This window comes from Trachemys scripta, chromosome 23, assembly GCF_013100865.1.
Source record: "Trachemys scripta elegans isolate TJP31775 chromosome 23, CAS_Tse_1.0, whole genome shotgun sequence".
In the NCBI taxonomy this organism is placed as follows: domain Eukaryota; kingdom Metazoa; phylum Chordata; order Testudines; family Emydidae; genus Trachemys; species Trachemys scripta.
This window is the reverse complement of record NC_048320.1, coordinates 9,277,659-9,304,921: the sequence shown is the minus strand read 5'-3', so window position 1 is coordinate 9,304,921 and position 27,263 is coordinate 9,277,659. Positions and strand designations below refer to the sequence as shown.

General features: G+C 58.3%; 1 protein-coding gene across 1 annotated transcript in view; it reads right to left on the bottom strand.

Moving 5' to 3' along the window:
- The window catches only part of LOC117869429 (neurabin-2-like), an 81,125-nt gene that overhangs the window by 16,601 nt on the left and 37,261 nt on the right, over window positions 1-27,263 (bottom strand). Inside the window, exons 9-12 of the mRNA XM_034756269.1 lie at window positions 26,647-26,743; window positions 24,767-24,817; window positions 12,956-13,090; window positions 1,492-1,543 (exon numbers count right to left, since the gene is read on the bottom strand). Coding sequence (XP_034612160.1) covers window positions 1,492-1,543; window positions 12,956-13,090; window positions 24,767-24,817; window positions 26,647-26,743 — 335 coding nt within the window. The remainder of the gene's footprint in view (window positions 1-1,491; window positions 1,544-12,955; window positions 13,091-24,766; window positions 24,818-26,646; window positions 26,744-27,263) is intronic.

Genomic DNA, 27,263 nt, shown 5'->3' with positions numbered 1-27,263 from the left:
CTTTTGGCCGTCAGCCAATGAGAGAGGCAGACGCACACTCAGCGGGAACGATTCTGACAAAGGCCTGCCTATACTGGCTTGGTCAGTATACCACAGCACGAACGGCGTCAGGCTATCATGCCCAACTGGGACCAGCTGCCCCAGAGCCAGCCGTGCTTCGCACAACCGTCGTGCGTTGCACAACTGCCTACGCTAGGAGGTCCACGCGTGCAAACTGCCTGAGTGGAGGCAAGCCCCAAGAGACACAAACACGTGACGGGCCCGACCCTTCCTTCCTTCTGTGCACCAAACCCGCCTCGACCTGCCTGAGAGTCTCAGGCTGCTGAAGGATGCAGGGTCAGGCCCCCGAGGAGGGTGCGCAGGGCAGATCTTTGACCCCCACGGAAGGTGGATGGGAAACCGAGGCAAAGTAGGACCCTGCACAAAGTTCTGCTGCCTGCTGGAGTGGGCGCTGCAGTACCTGGCCACCAAGGGACCAGAGAAGAAAGCAGCGAGGGATGAGAGAGAAAGGGAAGCGGAGGGGAGACCAGCTGGAGACAAGAGGGAGTAGTAGGAGTGTGTGTGTGTGGAGGGATATCCCTAGGAGGTGGAATGAGCAAGGCCCTGTGGAGTTGGCCAGGGGGTTCTTGCAGGATGCAGGGTCCCTGCAGGATCCCAGTAGCCGTAGGGGGCATGGGGTGGAGGGAAGTGGGGAGAGGCGCCTCTGGGGAGGCGGAGCCCCACGTGTACATGCTAAGGGGCCTTGCTCCTAGGGCCCCACTTGCTCCTGGCTTCCTAGGTGTGTGCGAGAGAGGCAGTGTCCAGGGAGCCAGAGGGATGGGCGGCCGGAGACAGGCACTGATTCAGCAGGTGCTGCCCTCCCCCAGCACAGCGACCCCCCCCATCCCCGGAGGACAGCAGCAGGAGCCCCCACCAGGGGTGAATCCAGCCTAGGGCCGGAGTCGAGGGGCCAGAAACCTAGGCCAGCTGTCCCAGTCCATCTCCCAGGGATCCGGGCCACTCTGGGGTGGGCGAACAGATCGCGGCTTTCAGGGGCGGGAGGGGATTCATTCCCAGACCCTCCCCGGGCTCCTGCGCTTGCTGATCTCCCCACCCTCCCTCCCCCCAGCCAGGCCCTAGCTCCCAAATTTCCCCCTCCCCCACATCCACCCCAATACCCTGGCTCCCCAACGCTAGCTTCCCCCATCCCCAGCCCCTATCTCCAATCTCCCACCTCCCTGTCTCCAGCCACACCCTAGCTCACCGGCCCCCAGCTGCCCGGCCCTAACACCCCCGCCAACCTCCCTCCCACCAGATCGTCCCTCCCCGAGCCCCACATTCCCCCCAGCCTGGGTCCGTGCCGTCCCTGCTCTGCTCTGCAGGCATCAGCGCTGGGGAAAGTCTCCCTTGGCTGGCGACGCCAGGGGCGAGCTTGCAGGCGCTAAGGGACGTGGGCTCAGAGAGACCGGGAGTTGGGGCAGGAAGAGGGTGGAGACCGTGCGGCGGACTTACCGAAAACCTCGTCCGCGTCTCGGCGTTTGGAGGACGACATGGCAGGGCAGCTCTGCGGAGAGAAGAGGGGAGGCAGGGTCAGAGCGCTGGAGGTCCAAAGCCAAGTGGCTGGCAGGGCTATCTCTGGGGAGGCGCGTGCGGCTGGGCCCCGGGGTCTCCAAGCACCCACCGGAGACTAGAGCACCCCCCGTCCGTCTGGAGCGCGAGAGAACTCTGGGGAGGGCCAGTGGGGGCCATCTGGGCCTGGCCCTGGTTGTAGTCTCCCCAGCAATGGTGTCTCAGCTGCCTATGCAGTAGACCCTGTGTTACAGAGGGGAACGGTCTGGGTCACGTCGTCCAGCCCGGCCTGAGCTCTTACATGGGGTCAAGCCGGACGTGTCCGGAGCATGGAGCTGCAGCAGCGAGACCCGTAGGATCCCCACAGAAGCACCCTGGAGATAGCCAGGCTCCGGAGGTGGACCAAGCCGCTGGATCCTGGGGGCAGTGTGTGGGGGAGGGTGGTAGAGGGACCAAGTGGTATAGCAAGATCCCCCTTATCATCACACACCACGTCTCTCCCTCCCTTTCCCACAGCCCTGCTGCCCCCTTCTCCCTCACCCCACAACCCCATCGCTCTACAAAAGGAACCAGGATGGATGATGCAATAGAAGACATGGACATTGATTGATCACCTGCTATTGTCCATCCATTTAAAGAGACAGGAGGCCTGATTCTCCTCTCCCTTCCCCACCATACAACTCCCTCAGGTTAGCGAGAGGAGACGCCGGCCGGCCCACGGCTGGTATTTTCCTGACAGGCGGGGTGAAGGACGTACTTAAGGGACGTGGTGGAAATGTCAGTCACTCGGGGGGGTTTTAGAACTGGATCAGTCTGATAAGAGGAAATACTTTTTTCCATCCAGCCCCCAATTAACCTGTGGAACTCAGGGTCACAGTGTTTCATTGAGGCCCAAGAGCTGAGCAGGACTCAAAAGAGGACTTGGCATTTGTGTGGAGAACAAGAGTATTCTGGGTTCTAGTAGAAAGCATGTGAAAAGCTAAGATTTGGGGGAGGGGTATAAACCCTCAGGCTTCAGGGCATGCCAACTATTAGGGGGTCAGGAGGTAACTTTTCACAGGGGCAGATTATCCCCTAACTGCCCACTGGCGGGTTTCTTTCAGCTTCCTCTGGAGAAGCTGGGGCCAGCCACTCTTGGAGCAATGATACCAGATGGAATGATCTGATCTAGCGTTCCAGTTCCCCGCTCTCTGTGACAATGGCAATCTTACCCAGCCCTTTCCCTCCAAAGATCTCAAAGCTCTTTGAAAACAATGAATTCAGACCCACAGCACCCAGGGGCGGGAAGGTCAGTGTGACCCCCAGTTTTGCCGACAGGGAAGCCGCTGGCCTGAAGTGACTGGCTCACAGCTAGGCAGAGAACCCAGGAGTCCTGACTCCCAGTCCTCTTTGCAGAGAACCGTCCTGCCAGGGCAGAGAAAGCTGCACTAAATATAAACCACAGCGCTAATACTGCTGGGCCCGATCCTGTGACTGCAGAAGCGGGCCCCGGGGGTCAGCGATTCGGTGTGAATTTCCACTGGGGCAGAGCGAGGAGTGTCCCAGAAAGGGGTGTAGGAGCAGTGTAACAGCGTGGGACTCACCCCTGCGGCGCCTCCTACTGGACATCTCAGGAAATTAGCTCACCAGCCATTGGAGCGCCCTCTGCAGGCTGGTGTCCTGCTACCGCTTGGCCCCCATGTCCCTCTCGGACTCCAGTGCCCCATTATCTGGGGTGCTGCCCCCTGGCAGTAACCCCTCATTCTCAGGGTCTCCCCTCCCCAGGGACCCCCAACCCCCTAATCCCACCTTGCCTCAGCCAGTGGCTATTGCCAGTCCAGCCATGAGGCCCTGCTCCTTGGAGCAGACTGCAATATAAGACCCAGGCAAGGGGGTAGGACCTGCTGTCTTCCTCCACCACCCACCACCTCAGGGGTGGGCCTAGGACCAGGCCCTGCAGCCTGGGGAGTTGCCAGGCTGGAGCTCCCCTGGCCTTTCCCCAGCCCTGCTTCACTCCCAGGACCTTTGCTACCAACAGCCAGGCCCTGCTCCCTCCAAGACCGGAGAGGCTACCCTAGCGCCAAGCTAGCAGCCTTTTATAAGGACCTGCTGTGCTCTGTTTGGGGCGTGGCCCCAGCTAGGCCTGCTTTTCCTTACAGCCCCAGCCCTCTCCCAGGGTTGGCCTTAACCCTGTCAGGGCTGGAGCGGCTAACCACCCCGCTACAAGCGGGTATATTCCCTCACCTCACTGGGGGCTCCCCAGGTATCCCCACTGCTCCCCTTGCAGCAGTGCGCTCCCCCTGCCCCAGGCCGAACTCCCGTTGAACCAGACCGGGGAGGTTTGCCTTTGCTCACAGCAGCCATGACTTTAGACCTGGAAAGAAAATGACACGTCTGGCTCGACGGCCCTGAACCGGGAAAGCGAAGGGACGGAGTCTCTGGGGAAAAGGCTACTTAGCAAGTGGGTGTGTTTATCTTCCCCAGCTCTAGGGGTAGGACACTATGGGACTGCCCCTCAGCCCATCCCAGTCACGAATACACTAGCTCCGGGCCGGATTCCCTCTCGCTCGCATGAGGGTGAATGAGGAGCAAGGCAGCACCTCGCACCTCATACAAAGCCCTCGGGCGCCTCTGCCGGGGGATCAGCAGCAACATCCCCGTTTTTCAGCGTGGGAAACTGAGGCACGGGCCATCTCTCTTTAGACTATAAGATCTTTCGGGCCGGGAGTGTTTACTGGGCGTATGCACCACGCCTCGCCTGACAAAGTGTGTCGCACGCCCATGTCCATTAGAGGATAGCAGCCTGCTACTGCTGATCGCTACGGTGCTGCTCCTTTAGCTCAAGGGGCAGGGGGGTTGGGCGGACAGTCAAGGGTTCAAATCCAGGCTGGGGTGAGGGTTACTGTCACTGCTGTCTCCGCCCCCGCAGTAGAGCCTTTATCTGGGTTAGCCTCTATGTGTCCCTTTCCCTGCGGTTAGTGCTGGGGCGTTCCCTGGAGGCCCCAAAGCAGCCTCAGTGGTGGTGGAACCAAGCGGCAGGAGAGAGAGATGCTTTCATGACTGCAAATGTCTCCCAAGGGCCACCCCTCAGCAGCTTGGTAACCCGCCTCCCTCTCCTCCTCCGGCTCCTGCCGGCCGCTGACCCGCCCCACGAATCCTTTCAAGCAAGGCCCCTCCCTCCTCCTGAATTCAAAGCCGGGTCTCCCCTGGGACCCGCCACCCCACGTGGGGCGCATCAGCTGATTAAGGGCACAGGGAAGACTCCTACCGGCCCAGCGCCTTTGAGGACTGAGCGGTTGCTCTGCAATGAGCCAAGGGCGAGAGCTTTTGAAGGAAAGGTGACCACGCCAAGGGGCTTGTCCGTCGTGATCCTCTAGTCTGAGCCCCTGGATAACACAGGCCCCAGGATTTCCCCCAAATAACCCCGAGACATGGGCGGCAGGGGAGGATGTGCCTCCCCAAACAGCGCTGTGTGTCCCTGCCCATGCTCCGTCCCCAGCCCCCTCCTGCTTCCCAGTACTCTGCTACTGCCAGTTCTTCCCCTGTGCTGGGGCTAATGGGGGTCAGCCTGCAGCCAGGGACTCCGCCCAGTGCTCTAGGGCTGGGGGAGGGGGCGTGCTACCCAGCGCTCCAGGGCTGGGCCCGTGCCGCTCGCTCCACGCTCCGGGGCTGGGGATGATTGGGCTGGCGTGGCGTGGCAAAGGAGGGACATCTCGGGCAGAAGGGGCAGGCCAGGGTTAGCCTCCCTGAGCCCAGGGTTCACCCACCGCCCATGCCCCTAGAGCTGATGTCTTAGAATAAACCTCCGATCTTGATTTAACAATTGTCAGTGACGGGGAATCCACCCCACTTCCCCCCCCCGCCCCGCCTTGGTAAGTTGTTCCAGGGGATAAACACTCACTGTTAAAAACGTACACCTTATTTGCCGTTGAGTTTGTCTAGCTTCAGCTTCCAGCCACTGGTTCATGTTATTCCTTTCACGGCTAGCGCATAGAGCTCATTCTTAAATATTGGTTCCCTGTGTAGATACGTATGCGCTGTAATCAAGTTACCCCTCCCCCTTCTCTTTGGTAAGCTAAACAGACCTGTGTGAGTCTGTCACTGTTTCCTAATCCTGTAATCATTCTCAGGGCTCTTCTCTGAACCCGCTCCAGTTTATCAACACACTTTGTAGAGGCAGCTCAGATGGGGAAACTGAGGCACAGAGCAGTGACTTGCCCAAGGTAACCCAGCAGCTCAGTCTCAGAATGACCACAGCCGGATTCATTAGCCACTCAGTCATATCGGGTTTTTTTAGCATACACCATTCAGTGCAGGAGACCACCCGGACTTTGGAGAGCCCGGTGCGGAGTCGTGCACAGCCAAGGAGATGGGTAAAACCAGATGCCTCGAGCCAAACCCTCAGCTGTTAATCAGCACAGCACTGAAATGAAGAGAGCCTCTCCGTTTTACACCCCTTGTCTACAGATCAGCATTACAAGCTGAGGATCGAGAGTCACGGCCACAGACCCTGCTGGAGCATGGGCCAGGAGGCGTCCCTTGGACATCACCCCAACAGGGCACAAGGGGGCATTTTTCAGGTGACACCCTGACAGTCAGCAAAAATCCACTGGCGAGTCCTGCTGCCCTGCCTCCCCTTGGGTCACTCCGCTTGGCCTCCCTACGTCCCCCCTCCACTGCACCGTGGGTCAGATCCTGCTCACCAGGAAGTCAGCAGCAAAACTCTCCGAGGGGCCGGGAGAGAAGGTGCCGGGACAGGGAGCTAAGCTTTTTGCAATGGAACAACATGCTGAAGAGGTGCTTGACCACAGAGGCCTGGCCTTTCCCCTGCAGCGGGGCTGTGACGAAGTGGAACTGTTCTTCATGTTTTCCTCAGTTTCCCCTATGCAGTTCTTAAGTATCTAGGTGGTGGGATAAGGGTGTATGGCTGCTGCAGAGCAAAGGGCCAGGGTACATAAATGCCCGACACTCTGTCTCCTGGCAACTGATGGCCTGGGCCCCTCCTCTGCAAAGGTGCCAACTGAAGGTGTTGGAGACAAAGGGATCAGGTGACCCCCTGACCCGGGAAAGAGACAAAGCCCAGAGAAGGAGGGGCTGGACGGGGGTTGGAGTTGGAGCTACCTGGGGACTAGGAGTGAGGGCAGATGTGGGTGTCTGGCTCTCTGAACCCCATAATGGACCCGGCCGAGGGGACCCGTTCGCCGCTGTACCTACAAGCTCTGTTTTAGACCGTGTTCCTGTCATCTAATAAACCTCTGTTTTACTGGCTGGCTGAGAGTCACGTCTGACTGCGAAGTGGGGGGTGCAGAACGCTTTGGCTTCCCCAGGACCCCGCCTGGGCGGACTCGCTGTGGGAAGCGCACGGAGGGGCATATGCTGAATGCTCCCAGGAGAGATCCAGGAGGTAAAGCCGTGTGATCTTCTTGCCCTGAGGACGGTCTGCTCCGAGGGAGAGGAGGCACCCCAAAGTCCTGACTGGCTTTGTGGGGAGCAGTTCCAGAGCATCGCCCGTGGACTCCGTGACAGGGGCAGCGAGGTTTTCCAGCATACGGAGACACAGCGCAGGGGGCCGCTGCTGCTGGGTACCAGACTAGGGCAGCAGGGGAACAATGACGAATGAATCCAAAGGCTGGCTTGAAAGGGAAGTCAGAGCGCCTGGCCCAGAGAAGGGAGCCAGATCCCATCACTAGCTCCTGAGTGCCGCCTGGCAGGGGACACTGATTCCTGCGGCCCGGCCCTCCCTCATGGGCCCATTTCCTTTCCCACCCTACATTTTTCTCTTGCCTTCTGTTTAGAATCTGCCTTAGCCGGGCACGCCTGCCCCTTTCACAACCCCGCAGCGAGCCCGTGACCGGAAAGGCTGCTAAATGCAATGCCCTGAACAGCCTGACGCTGGTCCGAGTTTGCCAGGTCCCAGAATGGGTTGATCACGCCACGCACTCTGTTTCTCCCCCCCGGGTCAGCCAGGTTGCAAGTAAGAGGCGGCAAGAGACACAAGGTGGTCGTCTCTATTCCCTTTACCTGGTTCCACTTAAGGAAGCCGGATCAGACTAACAGCTCCAGCCCATCTCAGCCAGCCTCACTGTCCCCGCCCCAGGACTGTAATTCCCATCTTTAATACCACCTCAAAGCCTGTCAGGCCAGGGATGGAGTGAAGAGGGGGGTTGCTAGGTCAACGTCCCAGCCCTCCATGCTGTCACCATGGACGGCTCTGCCGAAGAGCAGACAGAAGCGAGGGGCAGACAGAAGCGAGGGGTCTGGTGCTCTGGGACCACCTGCCTCTGAACTGCAGCGTGATCTCGGGCAAGCCGCTTTGCTCGGTTTCCCCTCCCCACTCTTTGGCTAATGAAGTGTAACAACATGGGCCCGGACTGTCCCTCACTGCGCCCAGCATAATGAGGTTTCAGTCTAGAGCCAGGGACTGTCAAGAGGCCAAATTTTGCCTGGTCGCAGCTCTGTTGATTTCAATGGGGTTTTCATATAGATTCATAGATTCTAGGACTGGAAGGGACCTCAAGAGGTCATTGAGTCCAGTCCCCTGCCCGTATGGCAGGACCAAATACTGTGTAGACCATCCCTAATAGACATTTATCTAACCTACTCTTAAATATCTCCAGAGATGGAGATTCCACAACCTCCCTAGGCAATTTATTCCAGTGTTTAACCACCCTGACAGTTAGGAACTTTTTCCTAATGTCCAACCGAAACCTCCCTTGCTGCAGTTTAAGCCCATTGCTTCTTGTTCTATCCTCAGAGGCTAAGATGAACAAGTTTTCTCCCTCCTCCTTATGACACCCTTTTAGATACCTGAAAACTGCTATCATGTCCCCTCTCAGTCTTCTGTTTTCCAAACTAAACAAACCCAATTCTTTCAGCCTTCCTTCATAGGTCATGTTCTCAAGACCTTTAATCATTCTTGTTGCTCTTCTCTGGACCCTCTCCAATTTCTCCACATCTTTCTTGAAATGCGGTGCCCAGAACTGGACACAATACTCCAGTTGAGGCCTAGCCAGCAGAATAGAGCGGAAGAATGACTTCTCGTGTCTTGCTCACAACACACCAGTCCGGAAGTTAGCCCAGCATTCTGGTACCACTACAAGTTCCCAAGGCAGCTGCCCTGTGCCTGGAAGGACATGACAAAGGAGACGCCCCTGTGCAATTAATCCCAGAGCTGCCCACAAGGGGATAATCAGCATCAAGGGAGACAATGGTCTTTATGGGAGAGACGCCTGCCTGCTAGGACACTGACAGGCACCCATCAAATCATCCCCTACAGGCCTCCAGCAGCTCCCCCAGCCATCGGCTTGAAATCCCTGCTGAGCTGTATTTGAACCCCTGGTGACCTAGAGGTGAAAGGTCGCTTAGGGCATGTCTGCACTGTAATTGAATACCCACAGCTGGGCAGGCCCCTGTCAGCTGACTCAGGGTGTGGGACATTCCGGTTCGGGCTGGAGCCCGGGCCCTGGGACCATGCGATGGGGGAAGAGTCCCAGGGCACAAGCTGACCCAGGCCAGGCACAGGGGTTGAATCGCAGTGTAGCCACCCCCCCGGTCTCTTAGCGATCCTCTGAGCCAGCCAGTCCCACTGCCCCGCTGGCGGGAAATGCGTGGACCAGACCATCCTTGGGTGGGGACTTCGACTGCCATGTGCCCAGCCTGGAGCGAACGTTCGCAGACAAGTTACCCGCCTTTCAGAAGCGAGGTCCCGAGGACACGCTGTCACGGGGGGGTGGGGGGGGGCTGGATCAATAAACCTGCCTTCCCAAATGGGATATTACACAAAACCTCCAATGTGTCTCTAGTGGTGCGAGCCGGGGGCTGGGAGTTGGGACTCCGAGGCAACCCCAGCTCACGTGGGCTGCTGGTTAGGGCAGGGGGCTGGGGGTCAGGACTCCTGAATTTCATTCCTGGCTCTGCCCCCAGTTCAGTGTGTGACACTGCACACGTCATTGGGCCTCTCTCATTTCCCCATCTGTTTGATGCAGCGGTTTGCAGCCTTTTTTTCATTTGCAGCCCCCTAACAAAGTTTGAGAGGAGGTACGTAAATCTTAGGCACAGTCTATGCGGACCAGAGGTTGCAAACCACTATGGGAACAACAACCTTTTGCAGACCTATTAGAAATACTCTGCAGATCCCCAGGGGTCCGCAGACCACAGGTTGAAAACCACGGGTTTAATGGATATAATTAGGCTTGGAAGGATTCGATTCTTATCGGTAAATGTCCATTTCACTGCAGACACGCCCAATATTTCCATTGCTAATAATCAAAGGGTACAGCGAGGCAAAGTAGGGAAAACGCGGCTCGAGAACGGATTCGCGTTTCATTGACCGATATTTAATTCGGACGTTTCGACGTGGGACGCCGGCCAGGTGTGTAGGGATGGTTAGAGAGCTTTCACTTTTTGAATCTCAACATTAAATCATCATCGTCCGACCCCACCCCTTAATTTCCCGTAACCGAACATTTAAATGAATAAAAATTAAAAATGCATAAAAAAAATCGATATCCATCAAATGATAACAAAAAAAAAAGATTGAATTGTGCAAAGCCCAGGGGCAGGGATTAGGAGATGTAATGCTGTCATGCTTATGAAGGATGTCAAACTCCTCCAATAGAAGTTCCTCTTAGCCGGCCAAAGTGGCCAATTCTTTTATCTGATGAAAGGGCCTTCTGGTTAATATCTGGGAAGCCCTCCAAGGCCTTGAGGGGCAAGACTGACCAGGCTCACAGATCTGGCTGCACCACCAGGAACACAAATAAGATGGGCGTAGAATAAAACACCCCCAAACTCCCTAGACATGCGAGGCTCAATTCATTGTTACCCATTGCCCCAGCGAGGGTGGTACCAAGGGGCTCTGAGGTAGAAGGGGGGGCCCTGAACCCCATTACACCCAGGTACAGAGGAAGACTCTGCCAGTTTAGGGGTGAGCCAGGGGGTGAGGGTGGGATTCCAGGGCCGTTCCAGGTGGGTGGAAGCGTGGCCAGGGTTGACCTGTGCTCCCGTGATTCGACAGCCCTGAAAAGCCCCTAGGAGCCCCCTGGAGCAGGGATAGAAGTTAGGCCCAGGGCTATGCAGGCCTGAGTGTAGGGCAGGGCCAAATTCCTTCCCCTCTGTCCCTGCCCCACTGGAGGCTCCTTGGCGTTATCAGAAGGGAAGCGTCTAATGCCACGTGGAGTCTGCGTTGCTCCCATCACCGTTACCAGGAGGCACGCTAATGGGAGGCGCGACCTTTCGATGCCTATGGATTTTCAGTCCCCAGGAAGAGCAGTCAGGAGGCAGAAAGAGACAGAAAATTACAGCCCAGTGGCTCATCCGTCTGCTTTGGCAGCGATTCATATCGATCTCGGACAGCTCCCTTAGTGTCAAAGTGGTTCGCAAATGGAGCCGCTTCACCCGCCACTGAAATGCAGCCACCTCTGGGGTGGGGGCGCGGCCGCTGTTTTAAACAGCAGCACGGCTAGCCCAGCCCAGCCGTTTAAGATGGGAAATGAAGAATACTAGATCCAGTGGAAAGCTGCAGCGTGCATGTAAGGGAGCGGACGGCTGTTTGCTCAAGGATTGAACCAGGACCCTGGGGCTAGCCTCCTTGACTGCCATGGAAATCCCCAGGGGGTCTCGAATGCAACAGAGAGGCTCCGGCCCCTGGTTTTGTGTCAGTGCCTCCAGCAGCAGTGACCAGAGCCCCCAGCGGGGGCGTTGGGGTCAGTACAGACTTGGGGGTGGGGGAGAGCGCCCCCTGCTGAATCGCCACTACCTGCAGCACCTGGGATCTCTCTCCTCCAGCTAACTGCTTTGGGGAAGGAACAAGTTCCCAGCTTGGGGAGGTGGGAGTCCAAAGCCAATGTCAAATAATGGATCTGGGGAGGGGTCTGATGGCGCCGAGAGGCAAATGTCCTTCCCTTCCAGAGGCTTTTCCATTATTGTCCTGCAAACTAATCCCCCAACACACACTCACAGCTAGGAGTGCCTCCTTCCAGCCATACCAATATGAGACACACACATCCCCATCGTTTCTGAGACAGAGGCCAGAGCAACGGGTCCCCTCCAGGGCAATGGGTCAATTTCAGTTCAAGCGGAGAGAGGAAGGGTGCACATGTGGGGGAGAGAGGGGAAGGGAGAGGTCTGTCCGTTTTAGCCCTGGATCCAATGCCTCAGAAGGGCAGAAAAATCTAAACCAACATGGGCCTAGTGCTCCGGTCTAATGAGGAAAGAAAAGGCTCGTGGAAAGGAGGGAAAGAAGAAGAGAGATGGGAAAGGAAGTGTGAGTGTGTGTGTGTTGGGGGGAGGGGGAAGACAGAAAGAGATGGAAGTGGGATTCTGGAGGAAGAAAGAGGAGAGAGGAGAAAAGAGGGAAGAAATCAGGGTCTATGGAGGAGAGCAGAAAGACTCTAAAAGAGGAGATGGAGCGCGAGCGAGAAGGGATGCGCGGGGCTGCCAGGGAATGAAGGGCAGAATGGAGGCAGGGTGGATGTAGTGAGTCCCAGGGATAAAACAAACCAAGGTGAGAAGGTGGGAAACAGCCAAGGACCCTGCCCAGGGCAGGCGCAGCAGAGACCTGCCCAAGGCCTAACTCTCCCAACCTAGCCCAGGAGGCAGCCAGTCCCACTGAACCCGAACAAGCCTGGGAACCCAGCCAGGGTGGGGGGCTGCAGACCCCCTAGCACGGCCCCATCGAGGGAAGGACACTGCTTCAGCCAGCTCGCTATGGGGCAGGCTCCCCGTACCCTGGAGAAATACAGCCCCACCAGACCCCAGAGGGGAGAGGCAGGGGGCGGCTAAGCACTGGCTCAGAAGAGAGGAGCTGGGTGGGTTTTTTTTTTATGATGGTTATTAATTTATTGATCGAAAACAGGAGGGGGAGGGCGGCTTATTAATGTTTAAAGCGTTGCTAGCCTCATGCTGGGAGGGGGATTTTAATAACCCAGGGTGGGTTCAAACCTGGGGGCTGGACTCTACCCAGCACAGATAACTGCATGTGCATTTCTCTCTCTAACCAACCCCCACCCCACTCCACGCCGTCTTTCCGAAACGTTGATAAACACCCCAAGTTGAAGACACTTTCCACCATCATAACCCCCCCTTCTCCCCCCTCCCCGCCCCCCATCGCTCCGTTTCCACCCCGAGCGGACCGACAGGAAAACACCAAATATGCCGCTCTCCTCCCCTGGTTGCATCAAAACAGGCGAGGGAGTGGGGGGGGGGGCTATTTGGATCGGGACTGCAGCCTTAAAGCCGCTGCGATCCACGCAGCCTCGAGGCAGGCAGGGCTGGAAATAAATAAACAAACAAACAAGGAGCCCCCCCCCCCCAAAAAAAACAACAACTACCCAGCCGGCAGCCGAACACACAGCAGAGAAGAAGGAAGCCCTGCGCTGAAACTGACACGAGATGCTGATGGGCAAGGCTGAAATTGACACACACTCACCGACGGCACCCTGGCATCCTTAGCCGCGTCCGATTGCGTCCATGCTGGGCTCCAGAGGCGTCTCTTGTGGCTCCCCTCACCGCCCCCTCCCCTTTCTCCCCGCCGCCCCCTCCCCTCTTCTTTGGATCCAACAAGCTTTCAAAAATTCAAGGAGGGAGCGGAGAGGATAAAGGAGGCAGCGAGCGTATCCAGAGAGGTCTGCAAGGGGGAGGTTCTGCAGAGAGAAATTTCATACTGACCTCTGGATTCTCCAGGCTGGGATGGTCCCAGGGACTGGAGGGAGGGGAGGGGAAGGGGGGGAAGGGAAAGGCAAGGCGGGGGGGTCACAGGAACCCGGAAGCAGCTCAGGCAGCCTGATTTGAAGTCAGGGAAGGAGGATGCAGCCTTGGCCGGGTCTCCCATCTGCTGGCTTGGCTTGGCCGGGAGCGCGGCTGGTGTGGTGATGCAGTGCTGAACTGGCCCCGTGTAGCCATTCCCTGGGGCTGGGAGATCCAGAAAGATGGGGAGGGGGGGAAGCAGATGCGAAGAGAGAGGCAGGGAATGAGAAATCCGAGGCTTAAAGGGTTTCCAGAGCGCCTTGCCGCCCGGCTCCCCCAGCTCGACTCCTTTATGTCGGCACCGAAACGAAGCCTGATTTTCAGAGGTGCTGCCCACCCACGGGGCAAGGGGGGACGTGATGCTCAGCACCGGGGGAGAAATCAGGCTGGTTCACCGTGGGCTTGAGCGACTGACTTTAGGCCCCGGAGTTTGAGCCGTCCGGCCTAGACACAATTGCAGCACCCAGCGCGGAACTGCAGCCACCAGTGTTCTGCAACAGTGGAAGGCGGCGACGCTTTCGTTTGCTTGTTCTTAAATCCACTGGGGGGACAGCCTTGATCCCACAACAAAGAAACCCTGTGGGATCTTGGCAGAGAAGGGCCTTAGGGTCTCATCTGAAAGAGAGCCCCCAATCATCTGCCCACGACTCCAGTATACGTGTGTGATTCCATTTGAGACCTGATTTTCCAGGGCTGCCAACCCACTGTGTTTCCTGGATCACAAAGGTTTTGAAAGGCAGTTCGGGGGTCCCTAGATGGAGCAACATGGGTCGGGGGAGCAGATGGGCGGTGTCATTCTGGGCCTGGGCAGTGACAGCACTGGTTGGCGTGGCAAAAGGGTGCGGCGGGTAAGGTGATGATCTGGGACTTGTGAGACCTGGGGGCTCATCCTGATTCTGCTTTGTCAAGTGGCTTCTCCGTGCCTCAGTTTCCCCACTGTCTGCCTCGTTTGGAGGATCCTCGGAGCAGGGAATGTCTCTAAGCGTTTGCCAAGCACTTGAGCCCACAGAGGCCCATGCTGGGGGGGCACAGGATAGAAATAACATCAGGGACCTGGACCTTGCCAGGACTCCCCCAAATCTCCATTGACGTAACCGCCCCTCGGAGGGGAATGATCCTCCCCGCCCCCTTTGCATGGGGAGGAATCCTGAGAGTTGCAATGGCTGGTGGTGCTGAATGGACAGCTCCCAGGAGCCTGGCTTGTGAGGGGGAAGGAGAGCTTGGGATGGGGGAGAGAACCTGGGGGAAGAAAACTGGTTCCTTCCCAGGACAGACGGATTCAGCTGGAAGGCGTCGGGTCGGGGGCGATTTCATTAACCACAGGAGGCCACTGGGTCAACGAGCAAGGCCAAGGCTGAGGCTAGAACCGCTCTGCTCCTTGTCACGTTCTTCACTTGGACGCAGAAGAGTCCGTTTAGTGTTAGGGGCAAGAAAGGCCCAGAGCCGGCCCCATCCCAGGGGGAAGAGAGACCCAGAGCCAGCCCCATCCTGGGGGGAAGAGAGGCCCAGAGACAGCCCCATCCCAGGGGGAAGAGAGGCCCAAAGCCGGCCCCATCCTGGGGGCAAGAGAGACCCAGAGCCGGCCCCATTCTGGGGGGCAAGAGAGACCCAAAGCCGGCCCCATCCTGGGGGGAAGAGAGACCCAGAGCCGTCCCCATCCCGGGGGGCAAGAGAGGCCCAGAGCCGGCCCCATCCCAGGGGGAAGAGAGACCCAGAGCCGGCCCCATCCCGGAGGGAAGAGAGACCCAGAGCCGGCCCCATCCTGGCGGGAAGAGAGGCCCAGAGCCGGCCCCATCCTGGGGGGAAGAGAGGCCCAGAGCCGGCCCCATCCTGGGGGGAAGAGAGGCCCAGAGCCGGCCCCATCCTGGGGGCAAGAGAGACCCAGAGCCGGCCCCATCTGGGGGGCAAGAGAGACCCAAAGCCGGCCCCATCCCGGGGGGAAGAGAGACCCAGAGCCGGCCCCATCCCGGGGGGAAGAGAGGCCCAGAGCCGGCCCCATCCTGGGGGGAATAGAGGCCCAGAGCCGGCCCCATCCTGGGGGGAAGAGAGACCCAGAGCCGGCCCCATCCTGGGGGGAAGAGAGACCCAGAGCCGGCCCCATCCCGGGGGGAAGAGAGACCCAGAGCCGGCCCCATCCTGGGGGGAAGAGAGGCCCAGAGCCGGCCCCATCCCGGGGGGAAGAGAGACCCAGAGCCGGCCCCATCCTGGGGGCAAGAGAGGCCCAGAGCCGGCCCCATCCTGGGGGGAAGAGAGACCCAGAGCCGGCCCCATCCCGGGGGCAAGAGGGGCCCAGAGCCGGCCCCATCCTGGGGGAAGAGAGGCCTAGAAAATAGGGATTTTCAATTCACGTTTCATTGAGTCTCTCTTGGCAGAAGAGGGGTTTTTAGGAGGGGCTGGTGGTTGCATCTAGGGGGCCATCAGCACAGAGACAACAGTGGCTGGAAGGTGAGGCTAGGGTGAGGCAGGTGAGACTAGGGACACTGGCTGAGCAGCGGGGAAGGGGTGGGGGGGTCAGTGCTGATGAGGGTGGGGCAGAGCTTTGAGATGGTGGCAAGAATCTGTCGCCACAATGGATGGGGAGTCGGGGAGGGGTCCTGGGACTGGGCAGCGATGGGCCCCTCCTGGAGTGAGCGACGAAGAGGCCACCCCATCCCAGCGTGGGGCAAGACGGATTCGAGTGAAGGCCCCGGCACCCGAGCTGTGCTCTTGCCAGCTTGCCCCAGGGCCTGCTGGGGGCCCCTTTACACATTGCTGCCAGGCTAGAAAATGAGACAGAAGCTTCTTCCCCCCGCGCCCCCCAGCCCCACGTCTCTGCCCCTCCCTGGGAGCGCCAGAATCCCAGGTTGCCATCCCTAGAGCAGCAGCAACATCACTGCCTGGATTAGCAACATGTTGATGCACGTCCCGGGCGCCGTGTGTGTTTTAATCCAAATACACATTCACACACAATCTCTCTCTCACACACACACAGCTTCCTGGCTCCAGCAGTCACAGCAAGGAGGCTGCCAGCCTGGGGGAGGACTGGAGCCAGCACGGGCACGGTCTGGTGCCTTCGCAAACCCGACTGCAGAAAGTAGGGCAGTGGGAGGCAGCGGTCCCCATGCCAGCCACTCTCACTCCCAGTGCCAATGTCAAACAGCCGGGCATAACAGGCAGGAGAGCTCTCTTCCAGCTCGTGTTCCTGGGGGTTATGATGTGGCAGAGATGGTTAGAAACAAAGCTCAGGTTGGCATCCATCTCGCTTCTGACACAGAGATCGCCGCAGCAACCAGGACATCCCACTACCCCCACCATCACCCCAGGAATGGTCAATTTAAAGGGACAGGACCGGCCCAGATACTACAGTGAGGGGCACTTTGAAAAGACATTATCACTATAGCCCGGTGGCAAACTAGTTTCTGCATGAGAATTTTTGAAATTCCAGACGGGGATGAAAAATCAAAATCTCGGAGGTTTTTCAAGAACAGAAAATAAAATTAAAAAATGGGATCAGGTCAACTGAAGGATATTTTTTTTTTTACCTTAAATCAAGGTATGTTTCTAAATGAAAAATGGGTTTGAACTGAAAAACAAACTCTTTTCCCCAAAAAAACTTTTTTAAATGTCTTTTTTCGAAATGAGTCCAAACCGAGCCTTTCCCGCAAACAGTTTCAGTTTTGACGAATGGACGTTTTCTGAGGGGAAAAAATATTTTGTTGAAAAAGTCCTGACCAGCTTTAATGATAATTGAATCTTAATTTTATTCTGCATTTGCCTTCTTCAAGAGCAGTTTAGCTCCGAGGACAGGGTGTAGGCTCCCGCCAGATAGAGATCAGGAACAAAAAGGCAACAGAAAATAAAGAGGTGATGCAATAAAAATGCAATGGAAAAATAACTCATCAAGGGCTCATGTAATCTTAGAAGCCAGAGGAGGAGACCCAGCAGACCAGCTCTTCCTTCTCCTGCTACTTATTATTAAGATTTGTTTCACCATAGAGCCTAGGAGCCCAGTTCTGGAGCGGGCCCCCGTTGTGTCAGGCGCTGTACGAACATAGAACAAAAAGCCAGTCCCTGCCCCGTATATAATAATAAATAATGGTCATGTCTCCTCCCTGCCATGTAGCCACCATGCGGCCTGGGTGGGGCGACAGCCACCATGCGGCCTGGGTGGTGCTTGTTTCCCACCCATGGAAGTGTCCCAAAGATCGTAACCGACCGCATTTCCATCAGCCCCACAGGGGTGTGAGCTTCCTATCTACCCCGATCTCTGGTGGGACCCAGCCTAGCATGAGTTGTCTCCTTCTCAACAGCCCCCGATCCTCATAACAATCGTCCGGCTTGAACGTCAGAAGACACTTGGGGAGGCAGGTGGCTGGCTGAGATTCTGGCAGGGGTGTGTGTGTGTGTGTGTTCCGGTCGCACACATGCTCAGGCTCGCTTGCACACACAGAGTCCAGTAGCTCACTCCCACACAGGCGCTCACCCAATCGCTCGCACACGCGCGGAGTCATGCCTGCAGACACACACCGGTCCGTCGCACGCCCAGAATTCCTCGCACCAGCGTGTCTTCGTTCCCTTTTTGTCCTCCATTTAGTTATGGCAGCTTCAGCAGAGGGGGGCTGGGACAATGTGTACAGTGGGGGGGCTGAGAGCCATTGAAGCAAACTTTAAAGCTTGTATATGATGGAACCCACTTCCAGACAGGGGGTGTGAGCACCCCTAATTCCAGCACCGATGCTCCACAACGAGCCTCCGGTGAGGCTCTAGCGACTTCACCCGGCCCTCCCTGCGGCCCAGCAAAGAGCAACGGCTCCGGAAGCCGCCCTGGGTGCCAGGCACCGCTCTGCCAACTGCCATGTTGAGAAAGACTTGGGCAGCGACGCCCGGGCAGGCAGGAGGCAGAGTGACGTAGCGGGCAGAGCAGGGGCTCTCCACCTTCCCAGACCGCTGGGCCCCTTGCAGGAGCGTGATTGGTCCTGTGTACCCCCGAGGTTCACCTCCCTTAAAAACGACTTGCAAAATCAGACCGAAAAATACAAGAGGGTCACAGCCCCCGGCTGTTACTGTACAATCGCTGACGTTCTCACCTTGACCGTGTAAAGATCAAACAACTCAACGGGAACGTAACGATTGTCCTTGCAGTTCGGTGGAGAGCATATAGAGCCGTATAAACAAGTCATTGTCTGTATGAAATTGTAGTTTGTACTGACTTCGCTAGTGTTTTGGTTGAGAGCCACTTGGGCGGAGCACTGAACTGGGATTCAGGTGAGCTGGGTTCTCTTCCACAGAGCTACAGGATAACCCTGGGCAAGTCACTTTCTCCTCTTCGTGCTGTAGTTTCCCCTCCCACCCGTTGTGTTTTGATTGCAAGCTCCCCAGGGCAGGGATTGGTCCCTTATCTCTGTACAGCACCCAGCTCTCGGTGCTGCTGTAATACAAGGAACCTGGGGGATGAGCTTAAACACCAGAGGGGCTGAACGGAGACCCCTCAGATTCATCTCAGCTACAGACTCATGCAGGATGTGAACCCAGGTCCCTGCGGGCAAGAGGCAAACCCGGAGCTTATGCTTCTTTCTGTGCAACACAGAGTTATTTTGCTTCGCTAATGCTGGTGCTGCGTGCTTCCTTCTAACAGTGCCTGGTTAACCCTATCACTACTGCATGCAAAACACACACCACCTCGTAAGAGTTTTCAGTCCAGACCAGCCTGCTCCCATCAGTGGTGCCCTGTTAACTCCCCGCCACACCCTTCCCCCCAGCAGATCTAACACTTCACAGCACCACGTATGGACGGTCAGATAATCCTTAGTCCTGCCCTGAGTGCAGGGGACTGGACTAGCTACCTCTTGAGATCCCTTCCAGTTCTACCTGCAGCCTGTCTCCTGGACTCAGTTCTCCGCCCGTCCGGGCTACCTGCAGCCTGTCTCCTGGACTCAGTTCTCAGCCCGTCCGGGCTACCTGCAGCCTGGCTCCTGGACTCAGTTCTCAGCCCGTCTGGGCTACCTGCAGCCTGTCCCCTGGACTCCGTTCTCAGCCCGCCTGGGCTACCTGCAGCCTGGCCCCTGGACTCCGTTCTCAGCCCGTCCGGGCTACCTGCAGCCTGGCTCCTGGACTCAGTTCTCAGCCCGTCTGGGCTACCTGCAGCCTGCCCCCTGGACTCAGTTCTCAGCCCGTCCGGGCTACCTGCGGCCTGTCCCCTGGACTCCGTTCTCAGCCCGTCCGGGCTACACCGTCCCCTGCTCAGGCTGTTTTCCCTGGAGTCTCTGCTGCAGTTTGCCAGTGCCCAGCAGACCCCAGCTCAGGGGCCCGAATACTCCCTCTGGGTCCTCTCCCAAGCGCCGTGTCTCTGCGGAGGCCCAGGGGTGCCTCCCCTGACCCCGTTAGTCCTGCCCCTCAGCTGGGAGGCAGGTAATTCTGGCACGGGCCTGGGTGATTCACTGGGGCTGGCTGGCCCAAGCCTCCTGGGCCCGTCACGGGGCAGGCTGCCATTCCACACACACACGCACACACCCGTGCACATGCCCACGAAAATGCCCACACGCAGGTATGCCCACACGCATGCCCAAACATAGACCCAGGTGCACCCCTCCCCCTACAAACACGACCCCCACCCCGGCAGCTCTCCCGTACACCTGTGTCACCGGGCTCCACAAACACAGCGTTTAGTTCAGTAACAAACAAGACTAAATAACGACCAACAAAGACGTCATTAAAAAAAAGAAAAGATCAGAGCAAACCAGCATCAATTTACCCCGTCCCCCCCCCCCACACACACACATGTGGGGTGTATGGCTGGGGGCCCCAGGGTGCTGGAGGAATGAGCAGCACATACGTTTTGAGGTCCAGCTCCCAAAGGCAGAGGCCAGGAACCACAGGGGGGCCAGCAGTGGTTTGGAGTCCTCCCCCCTCCCCCCAGCATTCTCCCTAGGAGCACGGGCATTGCCGGACTGGGTCACGCCACCGGCCCATGCCTGCTACGATTCGGTCTGACAGGACCCAGCACCAGCTGCGTTGGAGGAACGAGCAAGAACCCAGCAGTTGGCAGTTATAGGCTCTGTCCGAGGGGAAATATCCATCCAGCCCCCACCAGGGAGCGGTTGGTCCATGCCCGTAGGAATCCTTCCTCCCCTTCCCATGCTGAGACGTGCCGGCCACGTTCCACCCTCTCTGGGGTGCAGCCGATGTTAACGGGTGGATTCTGGCTAGAATCATCTAAGGCAGCGTTTCTCCATGGACCGGCGCCACTCCCTGAGATCTCCCTGGCACCGTTTAGGAAGGCAGCTAGCCGGTCCCTGGTATCCAAAAGGCTGAGAAACACTGAGCTAAGAGGTTTTTGAGAAGGGCTATTTTTTGGAGGGTGTCTCTGGGATTTCTGCTCTTCTGCCCTGTTGAAGAATGAACCACATATCTGGTTTTCGAGAGCTTAAAACCAATCACAAATACTGCTGAGGCGTGCCCAGGCCTTCTCTCCCTTCCCGCTGTCCCCTCGGATGATTTCTTATACCACCCTTTGAATCCCCGTTCAGTTTCATTGGGGGGCGGAGGAGAAATAGGTGGTTATTTGTCATGCTGTCCTTAATCCGACACCGTCCAGCCCAGAACCTGCACCACCATGAACCTGGGCTGTTCGTGACACGAATCCGGGGACTCGGGTGGATGGAGGAGCATCAACTATCGAATTTAAACATACAGGAGCAGCTCAGAGCGACAAACACCAGAGTGACGAACCAACCGGTCAACCACACACCTCATTTGGAACCAGAAGTATGAAACCAGGGAGCAGCAGAGAAAAAACAACCCCCCCACCCCCCGTAAATGTAAACTACTAAAAAAACCAAAGAAAAGCATCATGGTTCTTCTCAACAGTCCAGTTTCAGAGCTGTATTAAGTCAATGTTCAGTTGCAAATTTTTGAAAGAAGACACCTAAGAGTTATGAACATTTCAGTTATGAAGAACCTCCATTCCTGAGGTGTTTGCACCTCCGACCACACGTGGGGCCTTTCCAGCCATGGGTGGCTGAACGCCGCTCCTCACGTCAGCCCCAGGGGGCGCTGGCGAGCAGACACAGGTTTCCCCCCCCCCTCGATCCCACCCACACTGCCAGTGGGCCTGGTCTCCCAGCAGGGCCGCGCCCGATGAGATCAGCCATTTGAATAACGGAGCCGCGGGGACAACGAGGGCCTGTATTTGATATGATCCGATGCGAGGACATTGCAATACAAAACCAGAAACAATCCATCCATCCATATATATATATATATTATATACATACACATTGATACGTGTGTCAGGAGATTAAATAAAAATTTAAGACAATATCCCAGCGGGCTGTCATCCCACCCGATTTCCCTGTGTCCTTGGCCCACGCCGCCTTCCTGGTTTTTCATACGTCCGTTTCACAGGCATCCCGTTGCTCCGCGCAAATCCCGAGAGGGGGTTGCCGATGGGTCTATCCTGCATTGACCTGCCCATCCACTGTGCTCCCAGCTCCACACCGGCCCAGCCCCGTCTAGCCGGCAGGGATCTGGCTCCCAACGCCCCCACATCCAGTCACTGTCAGAGACTCAGCCGTTAAGTGGAAGGGCCACCAGGGCGAGGGTTTGGCTGGACCCTGTCGATCCTTAGACAGTGTGGGGGCGAGGAGTTAATAAACCTCCCCCCACTCCTGGCAATCTCCAGAGTACAATGGAAAACAATTGTCCCGGCCACATATAAATACTGCGATTGTTTTTTTTTTAAATTATTTACAATTTTTAAAAGCGATCGTTTGGTTTTGAAAAGTCTTTATTTTCCTTTGTTCTTGTTATCGCTTAAAAAAAACCCCCCTCATCCGGCCTTTACGTGAGGGGAGGGGTGGGCCGCTTCAGCCCGAAGACACGGCTCCCGGCGGTGCCCGTGCGATCGTGTCCGGTGTGTGTGTGTGTGTGTGTGTCTGGTGACGCAGGATGCCTCTCACTTGGACTGGCTACGCCCCGCCGGGGGTGCGATCGGGGCCAAGGCCCAGCTCGGCGGCATCGTCCCTCCGAACTCTGCAGGAACGGGGCACGCGGGGCCGCCCACCGGCTCAGAGCGGGACATGGAGGGGTCACTTTTCACAAGGCTTTGAGGACGTTCCTACCTCTTTTCTCCTCGCCCTGGAAATAAAGGGGAGCTGGGGGCTTCCTCCCCAACTCCCCCGTGTGCCCGGAAGAAAAGCGCCCGTTGGGCCGGAGGCGAAAAAGGAGGCGCCGCAGGAAAAGAAAGAAAAATGAAAAGGAAGGAAGGCAGCTTGAGCCCGAGGCCTTGGCAACAGGGGACAATTGCACAGATGTAATTAACTAGGTCAGACGGTGGGGTGGTGAAATGGGTGCCATGTCCCTGGGCACGGGTGTGAGCGCCAGTGCCCCCATCCCACGCACGGATGTGAGCGCCAGTGCCCCCATCCCATGCGTGAGTGTGAGCACGCCAGTGCCTCCATCCCACGCACGGGTGTGAGCACGCCAGTGCCCCCATCCCACGCACGGATGTGAGCGCCAGTGCCCCCATCCCGCGCACGGGTGTGAGCGCCAGTGCCCCCATCCCACATGCGGATGTGAGAACCAGTGCCCCCATCCCACACACGGATGTGAGAACCAGTGCCCCCATCCCACGCACGGGTGTGAGCGCCGGTGCCCCCATCCCGTGCATGGGTGTGAGCGCCGGTGCCCCCATCCCGTGCATGGGTGTGAGCGCCGGTGCCCCCATCCCGTGCATGGGTGTGAGCGCGCCAGTGCCCCCATCCCACGCACGGGTGTGAGCGCCAGTGCCCCCATCCCGTGCATGGGTGTGAGTGCGCCAGTGCTCCCACCCCACGCACGGGTGTGAGCACCAGTGCCCCCATCCCGTGCATGAGTGTGAGCGTGCCAGTGCCCCCATCCTGTGCACAGGTATGAGCGCACCAGTGCCCCCATCCCACGCACGGGTGTGAGCGCACCAGTGCCCCCAACCCATCCATGGGTGTGAACGTGCCAGTGCACCCATCCCACGCACGGGTGTGAGCTCCAGTGCCCCCATCCCACACACGGGTGTGAGCGCACCAGTGCCCCCAACCCATGCATGGGTGTGAGCACGCCAGTGCCTCCATCCCATGCATGGGTGTGAGCGCACCAGTGCCAGGCCCGTGCGTGCTGTGAGTGTGCCAATTCCCACGTGCACTGCTTGACGCCAGTCCAAGTCCAACCCCAATTAGTCACCTCGGGGCAGTGCTCTGCTGCCCACGGCCTGCGTCTGGATCGTTTGCTCCCCCTCCCCTCCAGAGCAATGAATCTTGTGTGAACACCCCAGGCCCCCTCCCACCGGCGCTTCATGCAGCTCGAAGCCAGCTGCAGCCCGCAGTCCCTGGTGCCTCTGCGGAGCCAAGCGCGGAGGAGTCTCGGCTGGGGCCACTTCCCGTCGTGGTTTTCCTCCCATCGAGCGCCGGCGTTGGGCCCGGGAAGGAGCAAGTCCCACCCCACAGCCCATGCGTCACTGTATCCATCCAGCTGTGGGGGAAGAGGCAGATGCCCAAGGTCTTTCCCCCCTGCAGGCTGCGCCCCGGGGGTGGGGGTGTCTCTGCTCCAGGATCTCCCCCCTGCCCCACGGTGTCTGGGGAGATGTTACCTCAGCCGGAAGCTCGCTGTCATTTCCTCCGGGACAGACTCACAGGAGAGGCCAAGGCGCTGGTCCCTGAAGTTATCCGGGGTGGGTGGGGAAGCGTCACCCACAGGCATAACCTGTCCCTGCCAGCGCTGCCCAGGGCCTCCTGTCCCAGCGCCAGCGGCTTGTCTGCCTTCCAGGGTCCCAGATACCGCCCGGCACTGGGTCGAGATCTCAAACACAGACACGCTTCCCATCAGCGCACGACACACAGAGCACAATGGATTGCCCCGAGGATGGGCCAACAAAGAGATCTGGCCTCCCCAAGAAAGTCCTTCCGCCAAGGGGTGAGCTTCGGGCCGGCCCCACTTTGCACAGGGGGTGCTGCCCACACAGCCCTTCCCCAGAGGCCTCGGGGGGACACGGCGCGGTCGGCGGGTGAGCTGTCACTGATCCGAGCCGGGAGGTTGGCTGGAAAGGCTCCTCAGTGGGGAGGGGTGGAGGGAGGGGTGTTGGGGGCGGGGGGGATACACAGGCAGAACAAATCCCCCCGCCAAAAAATGCATCCATCAAGTTAACACGAGACTCACATGAGGAACAGAAATTGACGAGGGGTCCCCTGTCCCAGAGACATTCCCCATACTGCCCCCTCCAGGCCAGCTGGGACCCAGCCAGCCAATCCCAGAGCCCCCCTTCCCCCAGCCCCCCTCTCTCTCTCCCCCCAAAGGAAGGCCGGGGGAAGGAGGGATCATTATTATTCCTTTCATAGTGGGTTCGATTTTGTGTCTCTTTCTCACCCCTCTATGAAGGCAGCAAGGGGTGGGAGGGCAGGGGAGGAGCAGGGGCAAAACGGAGGCGTGGGGGGGGGTTAAGGAGAAAGTGTCCCTCCTCCCCAACCAACGATTGCTTGTGTTTGTTTTAAGTCGGGTTTGAATTTTTCAAGGTCTGCAGCTTCCCCTCCAGTTCGGAGATCTGAAAAACAGACAAAGGGATAAACATCTCAGGCAGAGAAACAGCGGGGCCGTCCCGAGGCCGGGGATGTTGGGGCGCGGGAGGGGGGATCGCTGAGAGGGGTCGTGGGGGGAATGCTGAGAGGTGACGGGAGGGGGAAGGGGATGGCTGATGGGGGGGTTGCTGCGAGGGTGGATGCAGGGGGTCTCTGCTGAGGGGATGGGTGCGGAGGAGGGAGGGGGTTATTGGGAAGCCATCGGGTGCTCTACGCCAGGCAATGTCTTCCAATGTGGGGGTGGGGAGGGGCAGTGAGGAAGGGGGGAGAGTAGGAGCAAGCGTGAAGCCCGATTTCCGTGCCCACCCGGCTCTGCCTCCTGGGTCCTGTGCAGCCACCCCCCCCCATTTGACTGAAAATGCACCCGGCCTGCAGCCCGGCGGGGCACCTCGGCCCCCTCCAGCAGCTACCACTGCCTCAGCCCGGGACACGTGTGCCCGGGTGGGGGAGCAGCGGCTTTGCCACATTCCCTGCGGAACCGGGCGTGAGCACGGCAGGGGCAGGGCAGACAAACGTCACTCAGGGGCATCTGCCTGCCTGCACCCACGCTGCCCAACGGGGGGCGCTGTGCCTGCACCGCAGCGGAGGGCAGCAGCCACTCCCTGGGGAGAGAGAGAGAAGTCAGGGTACCAAGCCGGGGCCAATCAGAGAATCATTTCAAGCACAGGGAGCCCTAGGAGAGGGGGTGCAAGCCTCTGACGTCCCCTCGGCCCATGCTGCCTGACCATCCCGTCCTCTGCAGCAGGGAACCCCTCCTCACACACATGCACACACACACAGGGATGTTCAGCTGCAAAACAATGCCCTGGAGTCTTGACTTGGGCGCCAATGCAGGATCCAGCGTGACCCAGCACGGGATCCGGTGCGATCCAGCACCCGGCGCAGGATCCGGTGTGACCCACTGTGGGATCTGGTGGGATCCATCACCCGGCATGGGATCCAGCATGACACACTGTGGGATCTGGTGTGATCCAGCACACGGCGCGGGATCTGATGTGACCCACTATAGGATCCAGTGTGATCCAACACCCGGCGCAGGATCTGGCATGACCCACTCTGGGATCTGGTGTGACCCAGCACCCGGCACAGGATCCGGGGTGACCCACTGTGGGATCTGGTGTGATCCAGCACCGGGCACAGGATCTGGTATGACCCATTACGGGATCCAGTGTGATCCAACACCCAACACGGGATCTGGCATGACCCACTGTGGGATCTGGTGTGACCCAGCACCCAGCGCAGGATCCGGTGTGACCCACTGTGGGATCCGGTGTGATCCAGCACCCAGTGCGGGATCTGGTGCGACCCAGCACCTGGTGCAGGATCCAGCACGACCCACTGTGGGATCGGGTGTGATCCAGCACCCGGCACGGGATCCGGTGTGACCCACTCCGGGATCCAGTGTGACCAGCACTGATGCAGGAGCTGACGTGACCCACTGTGGGATCCGGTGTGATCCAGCACCCGGCGCAGGATCCGGTGTGACCCACTGCAGGATCCAGTGTGAGCAGCACTGACGCAGGATCCGGCGTGCCCTGACATCCAACGCAGGATCCGGCGTGCCCATCGCACCGGGCCACCAGACAAAGGGAATCAAGCCCACGCTGTCATGGAGAAGGCAGAGCGAGGCAAATGGAGCCCCCTCCTCGCCCCACCCCCTGCTCCTGCCAAAGCCAGCTCTGGTCTGCTGGAAGTCCCCGTCCGAGCCGTCGAGTCACAGCCAGGGCCCCTCTCCTCTGCAATCTCCCGCTCTGCTGCCTCAGGGGAACCCCGTATCCTGGTCCTTGGTGCCCACCTTCTCCTGGAGCTTGTCGATTTCCTCCTTGTGGGCCAGCTCCGACTCCTCCAGCACACGCCTCTGGGTCGTCTCCTTCTTGAGGAACTCGATCTCCCTGTGGGGGATGGGGTGAGCAGTCAGGCCAGAGCCTGGCCGCTGCTCCAGCACCTAACCCGAGGGACTCTCTGAACTGGGCAGGATACAGACCCCCATCCCTGGTAGAGGATAGGGGATGGGGATCTGGAATCACTAATCCTGAGAGATCCATGGGCGATGGAGATCTGGGATCATTAATCCTGGGAGATCCAAAATGGATGGAGATCTGGGATTGCTAGTCCTGGGAGATCCATAGGGGATGGGGATCTCGGATTACTAGTCCTGGGAGATCCATAGGGGATGGGGATCTGGGATCACAAGTCCTGTGAGATCCATAAGGGATGGGGATCTGGGATTGCTACTCCTGGGAGATCCATAAGAGATGGGGATCTGGGATCTCTAGTATTGGGAGATCCATAGGGGATGGGGATCTGGGATTGCTAGTCCTGTGAGATCCATAGGGGATGGGGATCTGGGATCGCTAATCCTGTGAGATCCATAGGGGATGGGGATCTGGGATCACTAGTCCTGTGAGATAC